Raw genomic sequence first — 21,012 nt, 5'->3', positions numbered from 1 at the left:
AATTTAAAAAATCAAACCCAGCACCCCTTTAATCCCAGCACTCGGGAGGCAGAAGCAGGCAGATCTGTGTGAGTTTGAGACCAGCCTGGTCTACAAGAGCTAGTTCCAGGACAGGCTCCAAAGCCACAGAGAAACCCTGGGGGGGGGGGGAACCCAACCAAACAAAAAGTCCTAGCACTCCTGAGGTAGAGTCGGGCAAATCTCAGGGAGTTCAAGGCTAGCCTGGTCTACAAAGTGAGTTTCAGGACAACCAGGACTATTACACAAAGAAAGCCTGTCTAGGGGGAAAAAGATTAAACCCAAACAAAGACGCATCAACAAAACATGGAGTCTCTATAAAATATTTTACTGATTAGTTTTATTTCATGTTAAGTTCTTAAGATAAATTATACTAAGCCCTATGCTGAATTCACAAACAACAAACAAGATAGAGCCCCAGGTGGTGTGTGGTTTTAGGGTGCAGAGGGCAGGGCAACTCATTCCAAAGTACCATAATTAGTAAAATGACAAGGTAAACGTAGTAAATGTGGGAGTGACGGTGGCACCAAGTGGTTTGAACTTGTCTGGAGTCAGATGCAGTCCTGCCACTTGCTCTCAGTGAGATCCCGTGTGTGACTGGCCTTCTGTATGCCTGTTGTCAGAAAAGTCTAATAACAGGCCTTCATAGAGCTGGTGAAAGGGATAAATAAGATAAAGCAGATAAAAAGTGTGTGGCCTTAAGCACTCAACAGCAGCTTCAAAACATAATAAAGCATTAGCTATTTCTAAATGCCCATTTGAGACCATTTGAGAAAATGCGCAAATTAAGAAAACCAAGACTTCTTTGTTATTTGGGTTGTTTTGCTTTTTTATTTAAATTAGAAACAAGGCTGCTTCACATGTCAATACCAGCTCCTTCTCCCTCCCTTCCTCTCCCGCCCCCCAGCAGCCCCCCCTCCCTGTTATTTGTTTAAGAGAGGGTTTCGCTGGATAGCCCTGGCTATCCTGGAACTCATTCTATTGACTATTCTGCTCTAGAACTCACAGAGATCTGCCTGCTTCTGCTTCCCAGTGCTGGGATCAAAGGTGTGTACCTTCATTGCCTGATTTGCAAGCCAGGCTTTTCACCTATTGGTTTTTGTTTTTTGAGGTACTGAGCTTGGAATCAAGCTTGACTTTTGACTCCCGCTACCAAGCAGTCTACTTCTGTGTCATTATCTCCAGGGCAATGCCTAGCAACAGCTCCTGACCTTAAATAGTCCCTTCATAAATAAATATTGAATACACAGAAATGAGGTGGTGTTCCATTCGCAGGTTCTCATTCCGTTTTCCCTCTTGGTTCAGCTGCAGGCAGGGGGCAATAGTAGTCCTTGGTGGAAGAGAACACGACGAGGCATGATCCATGAGGACGTGAAAGGCCCTAAATTAAAGCTCTCCCTTCGATCGTCCTACAGGGAAGCTGGACCTCAGTCCTGCTCTAGCAGGGCATCCGATGATCCCTCCCTTTAAAAGAGAAGCCGTGGCTCTCTCCATCTTCTCTGAACTTCCTTCGCCCAGATCAACACTTGAACATGAAGCATTCCTTCCACGGTGGTGGGCTGCCAGAGCCTACCGAGGAGAGTAGAACTAGCGCCAGCCTGGAACGACTAGTCCGCTAGCCCCCACCCCCAGCCCTGGAGGACCGTGGGTGGACGCTCTGGCAGCACGCCTCTCGCTGGTCCGGGAGGGGGTGGGCGGAGCCAGCACCGCCCGGGCTGGGGAAGCGGAGGGTGGGGACACTCTGGCCCGGCTCTCGGTGGTGCGGGAGCAGCGGCCGCTCTGGTCGGCGGACGTGCTGCTGAGCAGTCCCGGAAGCGAAGCAGCGATGGCGGAGAGTCCGACTGAGGAGGCGGCGACAGCGACGGCAGGCGCCGGAGCGGCAGGCCCAGGGGCGAGCGGTGTTGCCGGTGTGGTCGGCGTTAGCGGGAGCGGCGGCGGGTTCGGGCCACCTTTCCTGCCGGATGTGTGGGCGGCGGCGGCGGCGGCGGGCGGGGCCGGGGGACCGGGGAGCGGCCTGGCTCCGCTGCCAGGACTCCCGCCCTCGGCCGCTGCCCACGGGGCCGCGCTACTTAGCCATTGGGACCCCACGCTCAGCTCGGACTGGGACGGCGAGCGAACCGCGCCTCAGTGTCTACTTCGGATCAAGCGGTGAGCCGGGGTTTTTTTCCTCCCTCAGCCGGGAGCTCCAGGGCTCGACCTTCCCCGCCCCCCCTTTCCCATCGGGGCTCACTCCCGCCTCCAGGCCCCAACCCTGCCGGCCTCCACTAACGGGGCTTTAGTGTCTCTCCCTCCCTCCCTCTCTCTGCTCAGCACTCAGCTCTGCCAGCCCAAACCGACCCACGGGTGCCCTCGGGCCTACCCCGCCCCTTGGCGACCTCCGGTGAGCCCTGCGGCTAGGTTCCTGACTCTCCTTCCCTACCCCCTCCCATTCGCCCGAAACCCAACCCTTTTGCTCTTCAGCAACACTGGGTCCCGCCCTTCGCGCCTCCCTTCCTATACCCCACCAGCCTACCTAGAGGCTGCCCTCAGGCCCCACCCATAGGTCCCCCCCCCTCATCTCTTCTGGAGCCCGGCTTGGAACATACTCTGCCTGCATTGCCCAGACTCAATCCCGCCTTCTTCCCCCCCCCCCCCCGTTTCCCACCATATGGTCCCTTTCCCAGGTCTAGATAGCCTCTCTGACTTTCCAGATCTCCTCTTGAACCCCTGTTTTTTGGTCTTCCCAAAGCTGTCCCACTCTCACTCCTGTTCCAGAAAGCTCAGCGTTCCTCCCCCTGCCAGCATCACTCTGGATTGTAATATCCTATTCAAGAACTTTTTTCCTGTTTTTCCCTCCCTGGATTGTCTGGTTTACTTTGGTGAAGTAGATGTACTCTCTTCAAATATAGGAACAAAAATCCTAGGGTCTCTCTGTCTTGTTTCTTGGGTGACTGATCTTAGATCATTATCATTTCATAGGTAAATGTGTTTTTGCAAAAGTGCTTACTTAATATAGTACCTAGTGCATAGGGAAGTGTAACACTGTTGAGCTATTAATTCTGGACCCTGTTTTCATGGTGACCAGACTGACTCTCTTCATGCCCCTTGTAGGTATTATCCTGAACACTGCAAGTCCCTTTAGCTGTTTGCCCACCTTGTTTTTCAAGTTTCTAATAAAAAATGAACTACACCATGCATGGCCTGGCACAGAACAGCAACTTCACAGAGACTGCCACCTCTAACTTAAACTTAGAATTCAACTCTGGCCATTTGATTCTTCCAGTCTTGATATACCTTTGAGTTTGGCCAGAACATGTCTTTGCTCCACTACCCTACCATGTCCCTGGACCTCTCATAATTGACTTTATCTCCAGCCAGTTCTCAACTGATCCATTCTAGTTGATTAGATAATGATGTAGAAATTTCATCTATCATAGTTACCTAATGTCATCTTCCAGATATGAAATTCCCTTCTGCCCAACATGAAGAACTCTATCCTATTAGTTTCCTGGACACATGGGCCGTGGTAGACTTGTTCCTGCTGGCTTCAGGCAGTCTCCTTACCAGCAAAGGTCCACCTGTGGCTTATGGAACAAGTTTTGTAGTAGACTCAATGATGCCTTCCCAATTACTTTTTTAAAAAAAAATCGATGTGCTCTGTTGTAGTCTGGGAATCTGGGAGATAGACGGGAAGTAAATGAGTTTCCATGTGGAAAGAAGTAAATGGGATGTGGCTTTTCCAGGGTGGCATCTGATACCATTGGGAGGATGTTGGCTTCTTTTTCTTCTCAACACCCCCCCTCCCAGGAAACAATGTCCCTTTGATAATAATTTGCTGTCTGCCTGCCTGACAAGCATTCAGATGAGATTTCTCAGCCAACAAGACAGTGCAAATATTTGTGGTACCAAGCACCACTTTCTCAACCCCTGGGCTCACTGAGGTGATAATAGCTGTCCTGCTCAAGGGCTTTTCCCTTTTCCTTCCTCACGCCTTCTCCTTCCTCTTGATGCTACACAGGGATATCATGTCCATTTATAAGGAGCCTCCTCCAGGGATGTTCGTTGTACCTGATACTGTTGACATGACTAAGGTATGTAACTTGATGGGAGGCAGGGGAATTATTTGGGAAATTAGACTCATAAAATTGAAAGAGCCTATAACATTATTTAGTTTTCCTTTATATATAGAGGAAGAAATCAAAACCCCAAGAACATAAGTGCTTTGCCCAAGGTTGCACAGTGAGAAGTAGAGCATAATCTTATGTAGGTCTGTTGTTAGGGTACACACATAATCTTTAGTAGGTCTATTGTTAGGGTACACACATAATCTTTAGTAGGTCTGTTAGGGTACACACATAATCTTTAGTAGGTCTGTTGTTAGGGTACACACATAATCTTAAGTAGGTCTGTTGTTAGGGTACACACATAATCTTTAGTAGGTCTGTTGTTAGGGTACACACATAATCTTTAGTAGGTCTGTTGTTAGGGTGCACACATAATCTTTAGTAGGTCTGTTGTTAGGGTACACACAGGTATTGTTTGACTTGGAAAATCCTCAGATTGTTCCTCTTGTTCCAGCTTAGCTATTAAAGGCCACTCTTTCCTTCTCAAATGCTCACCCTAGGTGATAAATTATGGTCACCCTATCCATTGTACCCCAGCTCTTCCATCTTGGCATCTTGAATTTTCCTGACTGCAAGTCAGGTGAGGGAAGGCCATCTTGGTTGAAGTGTTTGTGGTGAAAGCTCCTATTCTTATTGGTTTGGAGTACCTTCCTCCCCCAGAAACCTGTCCTCTCATCCTCTACACAGAAAGCTTCCTACATAATGTGGTCATATTCCTCTAGCATATCATTGAATGTTCTCAGGAGTAAATTTGGACATAAACTGATATTGGGAAGAAATTAGATTTCCTAAATCTAGTGTTTCAAGCAAAAAATTGAGTTCAGATTTCCTAAAGTAAAAACTCAGTTTTTGTATTGTTGTTGTATATTTTCTTTTTTTTTTGTTTGTTTGTTTGTTTGTTTTGTTTTGTTTTTAGAGTCAGGGTATCCCTGTGTTGTAATAGCCCTGGCTGGTCTTGAACTCACAGAGATCCGTGTACCTCTGCCTCCCGAGTGCTGGGATGATTAAAAGGTGTACACCACCACTGCCTGGCTTAGATTTTCTTTAAAATTTTTCTCCTTTCCTTTTTTTTTTTTAACATAGTTGGAAATGTTTCCAGTCAAATGCTATAGTAATATGCTAATCTCTGAGGCCGTAGAATTGATGCCAGTTGACTTTACCATTTCCAGCTTGCAGACTAGAACATAACCTGCTGTGTTGCCAGGGCAAGGTAGGATTATAGGTTGAAGCATGAGAATGCAAGGTCCTTTTCCCTTTGCTATTTAAATTCTGAGCATACTTAAGTCTTTGAAAAAGGAGGTAGAATTAGCTGGGCGGTAGTGGCGCACACCTTTAATCCCATGTCTCAGGAGGCAGAGACAGACAAATCTCAGTGAGTTCGAGGCCAGCTTGGTCTACAAATCAAGTTCCAGGACAGCCAGAACCATCCCACAGAGAAACCCTGTCTGGAAAAACCAGGAAGGAAAAAAAAAGATGGGATTGAGTCAGCACAGGTTTGCTTCTTCTCAAAAGGAAATTATGTGTAATAATTGCACCTTACAGAGGAAGAGAACTTAATGTTATGTTTTAAGGAATACTGATTTATTTTTTTACAACAGTGTTGAGATTTTGGGGGATGGTCTGTTGACTGTAAGTGGACTGGAATTTCCCATTTTTCTTGATGTCTTTGACAAGGTAGTTTTGATCCTCTGGAGGAAGCAAGCAGACACCCTGTGCATCCATTGTAATCAACACTTCTGCACTGTCATTGGCACTGGTGCTGTAACGGCCAATCCCTCTCTTCCATTCATCTTACTTCCCCTTCCTATCATACAAATGTAGAGTGGAGTTGCATCATAAGCATGGTTAACCTTGGCAAATCCAAATATCTCAGTAAAAGTATGTATTAGTTTCTTAAACATATGAAATTGCTGCTTTATATACTTAGGTTCCATTTGTCATATACCAATTAGGGAGGTCTGATAAAGTGGGGGGGACTGTTTTAATGTAAAATTGTTTAGGGTCACTTTTCACCTTGGGCTTTAACTTTTGAATATAAGCTCCCAGTGTGGAGTATGATACTACTCCACTATGGTGGGATTTCCTTAAATTGAAGACCTGCTTACATGAGTGAGCCCAGGCTGTTCATTCTGTATGATGAGACGTGGAATATGAACGCCAGGCAGTGCTTGTTGATGGTCACTGCTTTTGGTGGGGATAGTACATGGAAGCCAGGAGGGGTTGTGGTGGGGCATCACCTCATAATTTTGAGATGGGGTTTTATTTTGCAGATTCATGCATTGATCACAGGCCCATTTGACACTCCTTATGAAGGGGGTTTCTTCCTGTTCGTCTTTCGGTGTCCACCCGACTATCCCATCCATCCACCTCGGGTCAAACTGATGACAACGGGCAATAACACAGTGAGGTTTAACCCCAACTTCTACCGCAATGGGAAAGTCTGCTTGAGTATTCTAGGGTAAGAGGAGACGTCTAAGTGGCCAAGTTGGTTATTAGCAAATAATAACGTTAGGGCAGCCATCATCAACTAGGGTTCCTTATCTGAACCCACTGACTATTCAGTTCTCACTATGGTTCCTGACTGGTGTCATTCTAGATGGAAAGGAATAAAATCAAATTATTACATATAAGGAATATCTTATAAGTGGTTTACTTAAGTGTGGTCATTGAGCTGCCACAGCAGCATCTGCAGATTCCAAATCTGCCCTACTCTAGAAGTATGCCAGAAATTCTGGGGTGTGCCAGTGGTCTGCTTTTAGGGGCTGTGCAGGTGATTATGCTGTACACTTCTGTGAGAACTACCTCCTTAGGACATTAGGGCCTTACTTTTCCTCATAAGGTTCCAGGACTGTTGTAGTTTGCAGTGGGTGTCTGGTTGGAGTCTCTTAATGGGTGTTTTTGGAGTCAGTGGTGAATTTAACAATCGAATAAAAAGGTCTGAGCTTGGAAATCATATCAGATATGAAACAGGTGTCAAGTGTACTCACTGTGTGCTACTGGGATATTACTTTGTGGAGTTCTTACTCATTCTGTATCAGTTGCCTTTGTGAGTTTAAAATTCAGAATGAATAATGCCTTATAGCATGTTTTTAGATTGTTCTTTTGTGGTCCAGATTTCCTTGAGGTAGAGAATTAAGTATAGATTGAATGTTGAGAAACTTCTCCAAACTGGTGACCCTGTTTCTTTCTTTCAACCAGCTTATTTCTAGGATTGTGTGTGAGAAAGGCAGCTTTTGAAACATACTAGAAACATGGTTCATATTTTTCTAGAACTCTCAAATCTAAGAATATGATATACTCTTGTTAGGTGACAGTGAGGAAGTCTTTGAAGGAGATTGCCCATAATAAGTCCTTCACCTTATTAGGCTACAAAGTATCTTTGCTGGAGGGATTGGGTTTATGTGTGTGTCCCTTGGTGATGTGACAGTTGAGTCTTGGGTTTGGTATGAAATTTGTTCTGGAAAGTAAGTGTGTGTGTGTGTGTGTGTGTGTGTGTGTGTGTGTGTGTGTGTAGAAAGTAGGTTCTCCCTCAGTAAGCTAATGTGAAGCCATTTTGGACACTTAAAAGCTCATACAAAGAACAGGCAAAGAATGGTGGTTGAGTGAAAGTGTCAGAAGTGTTGCATGGTAAAGAAAGATCCATCCTGAAATAGAAATTTTACAGTTAAGAATCATGGAGTAGAAAAATTGTTACAGATTTTTAGTTACCTTTATTGGCCTAATTCCTTTTCTTCATAAGTAGAAAGAACCAACCCTTGGGCTGACAGGCTGCCAAAAGAAATGGAATGAGCTGACCCTGTTGACTTGCATTCCCACACATGAAAAGTAGGGGGGTGGAAGGCAGAGTTCCTAGGGAACCATTAGGAGAGAGCAGCCTCTGAAGTTAGTATTCCACACCTCTGACTTGACCATCCTCAAGTGTAGAAGGGAAAGGGCAGTGGTCAGTTAAATAAGCTAGTCTTGGCTCAGGTTGTGTTCTCATGGCATCTTGTTAATTAATTGAGCTAAAATCAATGCCTGCCATACATGGTGGGGCAGATCTCTGTAAGGTCAAGGCCAGTGTGGTCTGGGTACCAAGTTGTAGGACAGTTGGTACAACATTAGTGAGAGCCGTACATCAAAAAAAAAAAAAAAAAAGAAAAGGAAAGAAAGAAAGAAAGAACGAAAGAAAGAAAGAAAGAAAGAAAGAAAGAAAGAAAAAAGGCACTGATGTCCAGGTGACCCACTCTCTTTAATGCCTGAAGTGGTTTAGTCAGGAGTGGTATAGTGCATGTCTGTAATCTCTGGCATTCAGGAGGCAGGAGCAGGAGGACTGCTTTTAAGTTTGAGAATAGCCAGAGCTATTCTAAGACCTAGACTAAAAAACAAAAAAGAAAGTGTATGGGGGATTTTCCCTGGTGTTCAGCTTGTTTCCCACCTGATATTTTCAGATATTATCAGATTGCCCTCATTCTAAGAATTCACCATCTTTCTTTGTATCTTAGCAGAGTTGTGTATCTTCAAAGAATTTACCCTGCTTGGTTTGTTACAGAGCTGAGTCCCTGACCATGGACTTCAATGTGTATCGTCATAGACAGCAGCTTAGGTCACCTTTGTGCTTCTGATTAGCTGCTTTCCCTCCAACTCTGACACCACCAATAAATAAGCTTTTTGAAGTCACAGAGGTTAACATTTAGACAGCCTTTAGAGTTATTTTCCTTAACTTGGATCCTTGTTTTGATAGGTTAATCTTCCTTGGCTACTGTGTTTTTTTTCTAGCTCAAAGAAAGTCTTTTTCAGAGTTGTCTTGCTTGCTGTCTCTTTTCTGTTCTCAGTTGATATAAAGATGTAGACATTTGACTGTTCTGGTAAATGAGAGTAAGGCTGGGAGTTTCCCAAGTATTGATAGTGAAAGAGAAACTTGTGGTGAGTCACTAATGATGGTGATGCTGCTGCTGTCAGTCTTCCCTCCATGTTTCCCGTCCCTCTGCTGTGTTTGCAGTACATGGACTGGCCCTGCCTGGAGCCCAGCCCAGAGCATCTCTTCTGTGCTTATCTCCATCCAGTCCCTGATGACTGAGAATCCCTACCACAACGAGCCAGGTTTTGAACAGGTAAGGACTGTTGGGCTATATGCTGAGGCCTTCAATATCAGGGGCTGTGGATGCTCTTAAGAGTCTTTCCTTTTTCTGCTAGGATAGCCCCAAATAACACCGCTGTAGGAGAGAAAGGGGACTGACTTGGTTGTTCTTTAATTTGCAACAATAGTAACAGCTAGACATGGTGAAGCATACCTTTGATCTCAGTACTAGGGAGGCAGAAGCAGGTGGATCTCTGTGAGGTAAAGGTTAGCAAGGTCTATGTAGTGATTGCTAGGCCAGGTAAGACTGCATAGTGAGACCCTGACTTTAAAAAAAAAAAAAAAAGAGGAAGGCTGTGTGGTGGTAGCACACATCTTTAATCCCAGCATTTGGGAGGCAGAGGCAGGTGGATCTCATTGAGTTCAAGGCCAGCTTGGTCTACAAAGCGAAATCCAGGACAGCCAGGACTGTCACACAGAGAAACTCTTGTCTTGGGGAAAAAAAATTAAGCCGGGAAGTGCCAGTTATCCATACAGTGCTTATCACTTTTAAAAACACTGGGTGTGAGCCGGGCATTGGTGGCACACACCTTTAATCCCAGCACTTGGGAGGCAGAGGCAGGCGGATCTCTGAATTTGAGGCCAGCCAGGGCTATGAAGAGAAAACTGAGGGGGGTGGGGAGAATGAACTAACAGTTGATTGGAATGACTGTTGTTTTTTTGCTTGAGTTAACCTAGTGAGTGGAAGTAAATGTTGTCACTTGTTAATCAATTTTGAGCATGCTTTAGGAATTTTTGATTTTTTAAAATTTATTTTATGTATGTGGGTGTTTTTTTTCTGTGTGTATGTCTGCCCTTAACTGTTGAGCTATCTCTACAGCTCCATGCCAGTGGGTTTTTTTGAGAGTGTCTGCATTGTACAGCATAGCCTTAAGGTGCTCCATAGCAACTACTGCCCTAAGCTAGCTGTTGTCTACACCCCCCCCCGCGCCCCCTACCAAGGATTGAATTTTTAGTACTATGAGCTAACCCTTCTTTGAATTTTTTGTTGTTGTTTTGTTTTGGGGGGGCACAGGGTTTCTTTTTGTATCTCTGGCTGTCCTGGAACTCACTCTGTAGACCTTGAACTCAGAGACCACCTGCCTCTGTCTCCTGAGTTTTGGGATCAAAGGTGTATGCCACCACACCCAACATTTTTATTTTGAAACAAGTTTTCAGCAGTTGAATAGTCTGGTATTAAATTCCCTATATCCTAAGCAGACTTTGACCTTTTTTTCCCCATATGATTTGGTTTTGTTACTTGTAATTGAGTGTGTGTTGTGTGGTGTATGCATGCACATGTGCACGTGGCGTGGAAGCCAGAGGAGGGTGTTGGATCACCTGGAGCTGAAGTTGAAGAGATTATAGATGTAATTGCTGGGATCCAAACTCTGGTCCTCTGGAAGAGCAGCAAGTACTCTTAACCATTGAGTCATCTCTCCAGCCCCTGGACCTTGAAGTTTTGATCTCCTTGCTTCAGTCTTTCCCAGTAGTGAGAATCACAGGCCTATGGCTTTCTCTAGCTATTATTTTGGAGATAGAAAGTGTACTATACTATTTGTGTAGTTAAAGGAGCTAGTCATTAGTAATAGCAAGAATAGTCTAGTTTGAATTGCCAAAGGAAAGTCATAGGAAATGCACATTTGCCAAGGCTAATGCTGTATGCCAGGCTATGCTTTCCTATATATGTATATTGTTTAATGTCTATGCTAACTATGAGGTTCCAGTTTTCAAGTGAGGTAATAGAGGCTTTTGTTTTGTTTTCCAGATGGTCTCATGTAGCCCAGGCTTAACCTGTGTGTGTACACATGAGTGCCTTATGTTGGGAATAGAACCCTAGGGCCAAGTGCGTCATAACTTATCTACATATGTCTAGTCCCAACTTTTGACTTTTTGTTTGCAAAGTTAAAGGTTCTTCCTTTGATAAATTTATAATAGTTAGTGATGGTGGAACCCTACAGAAATGAAAAGGAATTAATTAGAAAGCTCCAGCATTGTTTCCCACTTACTCCTTACATAATAAGCCTTTTATTGAGACTCAGGATAAATCTAATGGATTTAGTTTACTGACAGTCATTTGACCTATAATAGAATAGGTGTTTTTATATTAGGGAGGTCAAGCATTCAAGGCTTAGCTGTTTGTTTTGGACCTGTGGTGGGTAAGGTGTTCTTGGACTGTGTATGTATTTAGGTCATATATCCTGTACTAACTCTGAGTGCCTTTGTACTGACTTTTATCTTTGGCTAAATGGGTACTATGTCATCTTTCAAATTACAGGAAAGACATCCAGGAGACAGCAAAAACTATAATGAATGTATTCGGCATGAGACCATCAGAGTTGCAGTCTGTGACATGATGGAGGGAAAGTGCCCCTGCCCTGAACCCCTACGGTAGGTGTCCAGATGATCCACTAAGGCTAGCCTGGAACTACTGATCCTCTTGCCTTTGCCTCCTTACTTCTAGAATTACAACTTACACCACTGTGTAAGAGAGTGTGTGTGTGTGTGTGTGTGTGTGTGTGTGTGTGTGTGTGTGTGTGTGTCTGTCTGTCTGTCTGTCTGTCTGTCTGTCTGTCTGTCTGTCTGTCTGTCTTGGATGTCAGAAGTTACATGAACCCAGGACCTGGAAGAGGAGCCAGCTTACAAACACAGAGCCATCTCTCTAACCCCAAAGAATTCTGTCTTTTTTTTGTTTTTTGTTTTTTCTTTTTTGTTTGTTTGTTTGTTTTGTATGTTTGTTTGGGGGAATTTTTGCTTGTCTCCCTGTCTATTTGAGACAGTATCTTATTGTACAGATTTGGCTGGTCTTGAATTTATAGAAATCCTTGCCTTTGTTTCCCCAGTTCTGGGATTAAAGGTGTATGTGTCACAATGCTATCTTTCTTTTTTTTGTTTTGTTTTGTTGGGACAGGGTTTCTCTATAACTTTGGAGATTGTGTTGGAACTCACTCTATAGACTAGACTGGCCCAGAACTCATAGAGATCCACCTGCCTCTGCCTCCCAAGAGCTGGGATTAAAGGTGTGCGCCACTACTGCTCCCATCTTTATTTTTAATGTTAATTATGTAAACATGTTCATGCATGGATAAGTGCATGTCAGTTCAGTGTCCAGGCTATAAGAGGGTATCAGATACACTTGAGCTAGAGTTTGAGCAATCTGAGCCACCCAATGTAGGTGTTAGGAACCAAACTCTGGTCTTCTACAATAGTAGTACAGTCTATTAACTGCAGAAACAGCTCTCCAGCCGGGGATTTTTTTTTTTTTAATGTGTGTGATGTGTGTGTGTACATTTATGCATGGTGTGTGAGAGTCAGAGATAAATATCCGGGGTTGGTTTCTTTTCCTCTATCACTCTGCACCTTATTTTGTTTTAAAATATCAGGGAGAGGTGCAGTGGTTCTTATGTGGAGGTCAGAGGACAAGCTTTGTGGAGTTGATTTTTCCCCTTCCACCTTTACATGGATTCTGGGGGTTGAACTCGGTCACAGGGGCTTATGTACTGAGTGCTTTTACCTGCTGAGCCATCTCAGCAGCTCACTATCTCAGTATTTGAGACAGGGTTTTTCAGTGAACCCAGAGTTCTCCAGTGGTTAAACTGGCTAGCCATCAAATTCCAGAAATTCTTGTGTGTCTGCGCCCCCAGTACTTAGGTTGCCCATGTGTTCCATCACATTCTCCTTTCATGTGAATACTAAGGATCCAAGCTCAAGTGCCCATGCTTATAGAGCTGGCACTTAGATGACTGCATGTCTCCTCAGACATTTTAAGAGGATCTGAGTGTGGTTTTTGACTCAAGTGCTAAATGTTTCAAGTGCTCTGTGATTCTTAAATTATAAGGGAAGTCAACTTTTCTTTTGCCTGTTGTCCATTTTTAATAAGTCTGTGTGGGAAACCAAATCTTGGCTTGGGACGACTCACTGTTTTTGTTTTTGTTTTATTGAGACAAGGTTTCCCAGTGTATTCTCTACTGGCCTGGAACTTGTTCTGTAGACCAGGGTGGCCTTGAACTCAGAGACCTGCCTCCTGAGTGCTGGTATTAAATTGTGTGCCACCGCCACCATCCACCTGGGAATGCTCATTCTTTAATATAGCATTATAATGAGGAAGTGGCTGGGCAGTAGTGGTGCATGCCTTTAATCTCAGTATTCATGAGGCAGAGGCAAATGGATCTCTGTAAGTTCTAGGGCAGTTTGGGGATACACAGAGAAAACCCTGTCTTAAAAAACAAAAGAAAAATCTAAGATTAGGAAGTAAAAGGGGGACCTGTGCCTCACGTTTCTGCCTTGTCTGTTCAATTTCCAGGGGAGTGATGGAGAAGTCCTTCCTGGAGTATTATGATTTCTATGAGGTGGCCTGCAAAGACCGCCTACATCTTCAAGGCCAGACTATGCAGGTAATACAGTCTATTGTTGTTAATTCTAGAAGCCCTACACAGAACAGGAAAAATCTCCCCCAACACATGTTACATCTACATCTCATAAAATATCATAATCCTTTGTTATTTGAAGAGCTGAAGCCAGAGAAAAGACTGACTTGCTTAAGAACGTGTGTGGAGATGGTTCCTAGTTATGGCATAGTCATATTCAGTCAAGTTGGAGCAATCTGTTCTGGAACATGCATTATAACTCCTTTCTCTCTACTCTAGTCCTTTCAACTCTTCCAAGAACATCCAGACTGCTCAGAATCTCAAAGATGATAAAGAGTCACTGTTGAAATTCTATGTGACACTAAGGGCTCACAGGGAAAGGTGGCTTAGGGTAGCCATAGATGTGTAGTGCCCTGCTGATTCCTACTCTGAAGGTGTTAACTTTTAGAGTTCATTCCCTGCTTGTACTAGGGAAATGTGTTCTGGCTTCCTATAAGAATAGACTTTGATGGAGCCAATAACATGACTCAGTGGATAGTGCAATTGGCACATAAACCCAGTGCCCTGAATTTAATATGAGGAATCCATGTAAAGGTGGAAAGTTGAAAGTTGTCTCTTGTCCTCTGACCTTAGTATGCATACCATGGCATACACACACACATACACACACACATCATGCATACAGTAATAATAGTAAATTTTTAAAGCATGGGCTAGCTAGACATGGTGATACATTTCTTTAATGTACTTGGGCAGGAGAAAATTTCTGTGAATTAGAAGCTAGCCTAGGCCGGGCGTTGGTGGCGCACGCCTTTAATCCCAGCACTTGGGAGGCAGAGGCAGGTGGATCTCTGTGAGTTCGAGGCCAGCCTGGTCTACAAAGTGAGTTCCAGGACAGCCTCCAAAGCCACAGAGAAACCCTGTCTCAAAAAACCAAAAAAAAAAAAAAAAAAAAAAGCTAGCCTAGACTACATAGTAAGACCCTGATGCTGGTTTTTTGTTTGTTTGCTATTGTTTTTATGGTTTTTTTTTTTTAATGCAGACTAAGGAGAGGCCTTTTATTTATTTTGAGACAAGGTCTCATGTTGCCTTGGCTGTCTAGAACCCTAAGTAGACCAGGCTTGCCTAGAACTAACAGATTTACCTTCCTCTGTTTCCCACGTGCTAGGATTAAGGCATGTACTATCACATCCGGCTTAAGAGGGGCTTGTTTTCACTAGGGAGGCATAGGCAGGTGGATCTCTGAGTTCCTGGACATCCAGGGCTGTTACATAAAGAAATCCTGTCTCTAAAACCCCTCTTCAAGGTGGGCAGGAGACTTGTTTTAGCACAGAGTGTGTTATTGACCAAGCCATAATAGACTCATCTGCTTGATTTAAAGATGAGAATCCTCCTGTCTTGTTGCATCAGCTCAGTGGATTTGGGGGCCTCGCTGATGCTTTTGCTTAGAAATGGGATTACTTAGCCGGGCATTGGTGGCTCACGCCTTTAATCCCAGCACTCAGGAGGCAGAGGCGGATCTCTGCGAGTTCGAGGCCAGCCCGGTCTAAAGAGCAAGTTCCAGGACAGCCTCCAAAACAATACAGTGAAACCCTGTCTCTAAAAACCAAAAAAAAAAAAAAGAAAGAAAGAAAGAAAGAAATGGGATTACTTGACTGGATGTGGCAGTACATGCCTGCAATCTCAGTTACTAGAGGGATGGTGGCAGGCTACTTGGGTAACTTAATAAGACCTTTTCTTCAAATAAAGAACTGAGGATTTTAGCTTGGTGGTAGAATTGCCAGGCACTAAAAGACCCTGGGTTCAAACTTTGTAACCCCCAAAAGAAAGAAAAATAGGATTAGGATAAATTAGACAGTTGACTAAGCTCTCATGGCTTTCTCCAGTTCTCATTGGGCTATATATATATTTATGCAACACCTTTATAGTAGATATTTGTTTCTTGGTAGCTTCTCTCTCCCCTTACCTGCCCTGCTTGAAGACAAAGGATAAGACAGGCTAAGGATAAACTTGTTTCCCAAAGTACTTTTTAGGGGACATTAGAGGAAGCCTGCCTAAATCTCTTCTCCATGAGGAAATGTCACTGGTACCTGGTAGCAATTACCAACATTCAGGTTGTGAAAGAAGATAGTATTGAGTGAGGAGCAGGAGGGGAGGAGCAGTATCTGGTGAGATGAGGGTGGGGGAGATATAGCCAAGGATGAAGAAATATTTGAAGAACTGATAGTTCCAGAGTAAAAATAGAACCCAGCCTTGAGGACTACAATCCTCATGAATGAAAAGTGGACCATTGTTATAGTGACTATGACTGGGACCCACTGACACCTCATAAGACTAATGTTTGGGTACTAATAGAAATTGATTGAGGATGTAGTTCATTGGTAGTACACTTGCATAGAATGCATGGGACTTAAAAAGAATGAATCTGTGTAACACAACAGAAAAAAGTTGGAGGGGTTTTTGTGAGGAGTGTACAGAGGAGGGAGTAGTGTAAGTTGCATGGTGTTTTTGTGTGTGTGACTGCCATGCAAAGAAAGGTCCCATTTTCTTAAACCCTAGCCATGTGATTTTTGCCACCATTAAATCCCTGTATAGCTTTTCTTTCTTTCTTTCTTTTCTTTTTTTTTTTTTTTTTTTTTTTTTTTTGGTTTTTTTCGAGACAGGGTTTCTCTGTGGTTTTGGAGGCTGTCCTGGAACTAGCTCTTGTAGACCAGGCTGGCCTCGAACTCACAGAGATCCGCCTGCCTCTGCCTCCCAAGTGCTGGGATTAAAGGCTTGCGCCACCAACGCCCGGCTCTTTTTCTTTTTTTCTAAGACAGAATTTCTCTATGTAATAATCCTGCTGTCCTGGAACTTACTTTGTAGACCAGGCTGACCTTGAATTCATAGAGATCGGCCTCCCACCAATGTCCAGCTACACACACACACACACACACACACACACACACACACACACACACACACACACACACACACACACACACACCAGTATTCTATCCGCCATATGTCCCTGAAGGCCAGAAGATGGCACCAGATCTCGTTACAGATGGTTGTGTACCAGACCACCATGTAGTGACCTGAATTCAGGACCTCTGGAAGAGCAGTCAAGTGCTCATAACCTCTGAGCCATCTCTCCAGTCCCTACTCGGACACCCCCCACCCCCATTTCTTGTTGTTGTCTTTGGTTTGGTTTGTTTTTTGTTTTTTTGTTGTTTTTGTTGTTTTTCGAGACAGGGTTCTCTGTAATGTTTTGGAGGCTGTCCAGGAACTACTCACTCTGTAGACCAAGCTGGCCTCGAACTCACAGAAATCCACCTGCCTCTGCCTCCCAAGTGCTGGGGTTAAAAGTGTGCGCCACCAACACCCGGCTTGGTTTTTGTTTTTTGAGACAGGGTTTCTCTGTAACTTTGGAGGCTGTCCTGGAACTCACTTTGTAGACCAGGATGGCCTTGAACTCACAGAGATCCATCTGCCTTTGCCTCCTGAATGATGGGATTAAAAGTGTGGGCCACCAATGCCTGGCTCCCTGTTTTTTTTGTTTTTAAAGATGGGGTTTTATTAGGTAACCCTGGCTGGCCTAGAACTCACTCCTATAGTTTACTTTCAAAAACTATAGTTATTTTTGATACTTTGAAGACAGGTACATCTACAAAATATTTAGTGGTTTTCAGTCTGGCTGTGGTGGCACGTGTCTTTAATTCTAGCACTAGGGAGGCAGAAACAGGCCCGTCTCTGAATTCAAGGCCAGTGTAGTTTACAAAGTAAGCTCCAGGCCAACCAAAGCTGCACAGTGAGATCCTGTCTCAAATGAAAAAATAAAAATAAAAATAAAAAAACTTAGTGATCTTTAGTCTAGAGGACACAGACTGAGGCTAGGTGACCCTGGAGCATTGCCCAGAAACTTGGATAGGAGTGGAGATCTCTGGGAAAAGAGGACAGGTGCTTATCGGGAAATCTGTACTGAGCTTAGACCCACCTGTGACCTTAGAAAAGGAGAGTATCCTCTATGAGGACAGAAGATGGAGGGAGATTATTTTCTTGAGTTTTCAGAAAACACAGTCCCTCGGGGCTAGAGAGATGACTCAGTAATTAAAAGTACTGACTGCCCATCCCGAGGACCAGAGAGTTTGATTCCCAGTACCCACATAGTAGCTCACAAGTGTCTGTTATTCCAGTTCCAGAGGAACTGAAGCCATCTTGTGGGCTCCATGGGCACATATGTGCCATACAGACATACATTCAGGCAATGCACTGGTATACATACGTAAACTAAAAATAAATAAAAATCTCAAAAAAGAAAAGAAAACACAGACCCACCATAGTTTTCCTTGATACTTCATAGAGTTCCCCCATATCCTCTTCTGCATAGTGGCTTGCTTTTACTTACATGTTTTAGTGTGAGCCCAACATAGGCTTATTTGGGGGCAGTAGTATACTTTAATTTGGGCCACCTGTGGGGAACTGTGCCATCATGTGGCCAGAAGGTGAGTTTGCATTTCACAGCTGCACTCTAGCCTGAGCCATAGACTTGAATCTTCCCTCACCTTGTCTCCTTTTCCTCACAGGACCCTTTTGGAGAGAAGCGGGGCCACTTTGACTACCAGTCCCTCTTGATGCGTCTGGGACTGATTCGGCAGAAAGTTCTGGAGAGGCTCCATAATGAGAATGCTGAAATGGACTCTGATAGCAGCTCATCTGGGACAGAAACAGACCTGCATGGGAGCCTGAGGGTCTAGACCCTGCTCCCTTGCCCCTTCCCCAACTCGAGAGTCCCAGCAGAGCCCCTCCCCTCACCCCAGGGACGGAGAGGCACTGTGCGTCTCCCTTCAAAAGTGTCGGCATCCCGGCATCCCGCAAGAAGACAAGAAGCAAGCAAACTCAATCCCAGGGTGTGGGAGTGGGGCTGTTTCCAATCTGACCTCCTTGGTGCTGGAGCACCTGGGGCTATAGTCAATCCTGGATCGGGGCCAGGGTACTTTTGCGAGAGTACCTGGAGTGATGGCCTCTGGCAAAGCTAAACAACCAACACACCTCTCTGCAGGGCCAGCTAATTAGGGATAGGAGAAGACAGAAAATGAGAACCCAAGAGGGAGCATGCCCAAGTGGTTTATAGGGACAACTGGGAGTTTGGGTGGGGGTGCTGTCTGTGACACTTAAGCAGTCTGGTTGATTATCTGTTTGTCTTCAGTCTTGAAGCAGGGCTTCCCAACACCCTTTTCTTCCCTTCCCCTATTATTTCCCATGGGCCAGCATAACTTTGTTTTTCCTAATTTATATAGTCACTGTTGTAGACAGACCAAAGAGAAGGAACAGTGGTGGAGTCTGGCTGCTAATCAGTAAGCTTTACCAAGCACCTGAGCACCTTTCTCCCTCGCTCCATTTCCTCAGCATTCTAGGTTACAGGTAACGGTAAGTCCCCCTGGGACTGAGCCCAGGTCCCTGTGAAGCCTACACAGGCATCAGAGGAAGCTGCTTACTGTGTTCCCACAATCACTGATTTGAAAGGTTCCCAGCACAGGCAGCTGCAGCGTGTATGGGACTAGAGCCACTACATAAAATGTTCTCTTACAGATTTTCCTGAATACTAGTCAATGAGGGTGTTTGTCTTGGGGTAGAGCACGGGGAGACTGATGCTAGTCCCTATTTTGTTTAGCTGTTCTTTTGTATTTTCATCCCAGTCTGTAGTCCTGTCCTCCCTTCGGCCCCACCTCTATCCCCTGGGGCTTTGTGAGTATGGAGAGCCAATGGCTAAAGGGGATTGTGGCTGGGACTCTGGAAACTCATCCCTTTACCTTTTCCCTCTTTGTCACTGGCTCTGTTCCGTTTTTTAATTTAACTACAGTGATCCTTCAGCTGGTTGAATCAGAAAAATGTTTTCAGTGGCTCAAGGTCAGAGGAATCCATCCTTCCCAGTTTGATACAGTTCACACTTTTCAGGTTTGCTGTTCTGACTCCTAGTAGGTGGGTGGTGATCCATGTGATACAGGCCTTCCGGTCAGTGTCCAGCCATGAGGAATGGAGAGAACTACCTGCCTTGCCCGCTGCTGTAAAGGTCTCTGCCTTGTGGATCATGGGACTCCTTGGAGAGACAGGGAGAAGATAGGGCACAGAGAGGGACCTCTTGGGAGGGCAGAAAGCAGAGAACCGGACAAAGACATTTCACTTGGGGAGCAGAAATTCATTTAGGCTACCTGGAGGCTGGGTCAGATGTGGAGACTTGGAAAGGGACCCTGCTTCCAATTCCCCTTTTCCATTCCCAGAGCTAGTCCAGGGCTGAGAAGAATGCCTTTGGTCTGTGGGTCCAGTGTTGTCTGTCATCCATTTAAGTGTTCCCACTTTCAAGTGACAATCTTCTCCTTGGCCCTGCCATGGGGCAGAGCATGTCTGGCATAGCAGCCTGACTTTTATGCCCTAATCTTAAGTTGAGGAAATATATGCACAGGAGTCAAAGAGATGTCTTTATATCTGACTGTACATAAATGAAGTTTTCTTTTTTCCTTTTTTTGGTGCAATAAAGTTTGTTTTGGCAGAAGGAGGAAGCGCCTATGGGTATGGGAGGGTTTGTGTCAAAACATGGGATTGGTGTCCACTATACCTGGACCAAGAACTATATATAGGACCAAAGTCCTTGGTTTCTAGATGCTGAGAACTGGAATGTTTGTGGGAAGACTATTTGTGGTTAGTTTTATACTATTTGAAAATGGAGGAACTCTTTGTATACTGTGCCTTAGCAGTCAATGAAAGGAACAATTAACCCTCAATGGATTCAAAAGCAGCTTTCAAGAGTGAGCGAGCATGTCCTATGAGGACAGTAGAGATGGGCCCAAGCTGTGTCTGCTGAAAGATGTCTGTATGGAGAAGCCACTATTTCAGTGTCCAGATGCTGATACAGCACTTCACGAATACTAGGCTATAAGCGAGCCTCCTCCCAGTTGCCACCTCATTCGCTTGCTGTGAGAGAATCTTGCTTTCTGAGGTAAGGCTTCTCTTCCTGGTTAATCGTGTGTACTCATCCTGTGCCATGAGAGCAGTGATAGGGGAAAGTGGGCCCTGAGCCTAGTAGAGCCAGGCTTTAGCTTTGGCACTGCATGTGTCAGTGACCTCAGGCATTCAGCTCCTCCATGAATCAGATACTTGGTTAACTGAAGGGTGCTTAAAGGATAAATGGGCAGTGTATATAGGAGCACAATGTAGGAATTCTTGAAGTCTATAGGATCTGGTCAGCAGCTAGTGAGGAGTTTGAACAACATGCAGTATTAAGTGTTCCCTGTGAACGGCACTACTCACTTTCCTCTACCCCACACCAAACTTCAGTTTCCTTCACAGGTGAGCCTCAAACTAGATCCTCTATGGAAGACAGTGAAGTCATGGTGATATGCTGTGAGAGCCTAGGTCTGCTGGGATGGAAAGGAATGAGGAAGAGATG

General features: G+C 44.7%; 1 protein-coding gene across 1 annotated transcript; it reads left to right on the top strand.

Annotated features, from left to right (window-relative positions):
- The first annotated feature begins 1,730 nt into the window (after positions 1-1,730).
- Ube2z (ubiquitin conjugating enzyme E2 Z) lies at positions 1,731-20,118 on the top strand. The gene is made up of 7 exons (XM_005075874.4): positions 1,731-2,166; positions 4,016-4,088; positions 6,392-6,579; positions 9,103-9,214; positions 11,498-11,610; positions 13,523-13,613; positions 18,152-20,118. The coding sequence occupies exons 1-7, from the start codon at positions 1,844-1,846 to the stop codon at positions 18,320-18,322; spliced, it is 1,071 nt and encodes a 356-aa protein (XP_005075931.1). The 5' UTR covers positions 1,731-1,843; the 3' UTR covers positions 18,323-20,118.
- Positions 20,119-21,012: the final 894 nt, after the last annotated feature.

This window comes from Mesocricetus auratus, unplaced genomic scaffold, assembly GCF_017639785.1.
Source record: "Mesocricetus auratus isolate SY011 unplaced genomic scaffold, BCM_Maur_2.0 Super-Scaffold_100007, whole genome shotgun sequence".
Classification (NCBI taxonomy): domain Eukaryota; kingdom Metazoa; phylum Chordata; class Mammalia; order Rodentia; family Cricetidae; genus Mesocricetus; species Mesocricetus auratus.
The sequence above is the reverse complement of the archived record's forward strand: the minus strand, read 5'-3'. Positions and strand labels throughout refer to the sequence as shown.

What these genes read in the sequence shown, in the direction of transcription:
- Ube2z (XM_005075874.4), top strand. Translation starts at nt 1,844, where the DNA reads ATGGCGGAGAGTCCGACTGAGGAGGCGGCGACAGCGACGGCAGGCGCC. An exon ending in GTCTGCTTGAGTATTCTAGG is followed by an intron (nt 6,580 to 9,102) that starts GTAAGAGGAGAC and finishes CTGTGTTTGCAG; the next exon opens with TACATGGACTGGCCCTGCCT. An exon ending in TTCAAGGCCAGACTATGCAG is followed by an intron (nt 13,614 to 18,151) that starts GTAATACAGTCT and finishes TTTTCCTCACAG; the next exon opens with GACCCTTTTGGAGAGAAGCG.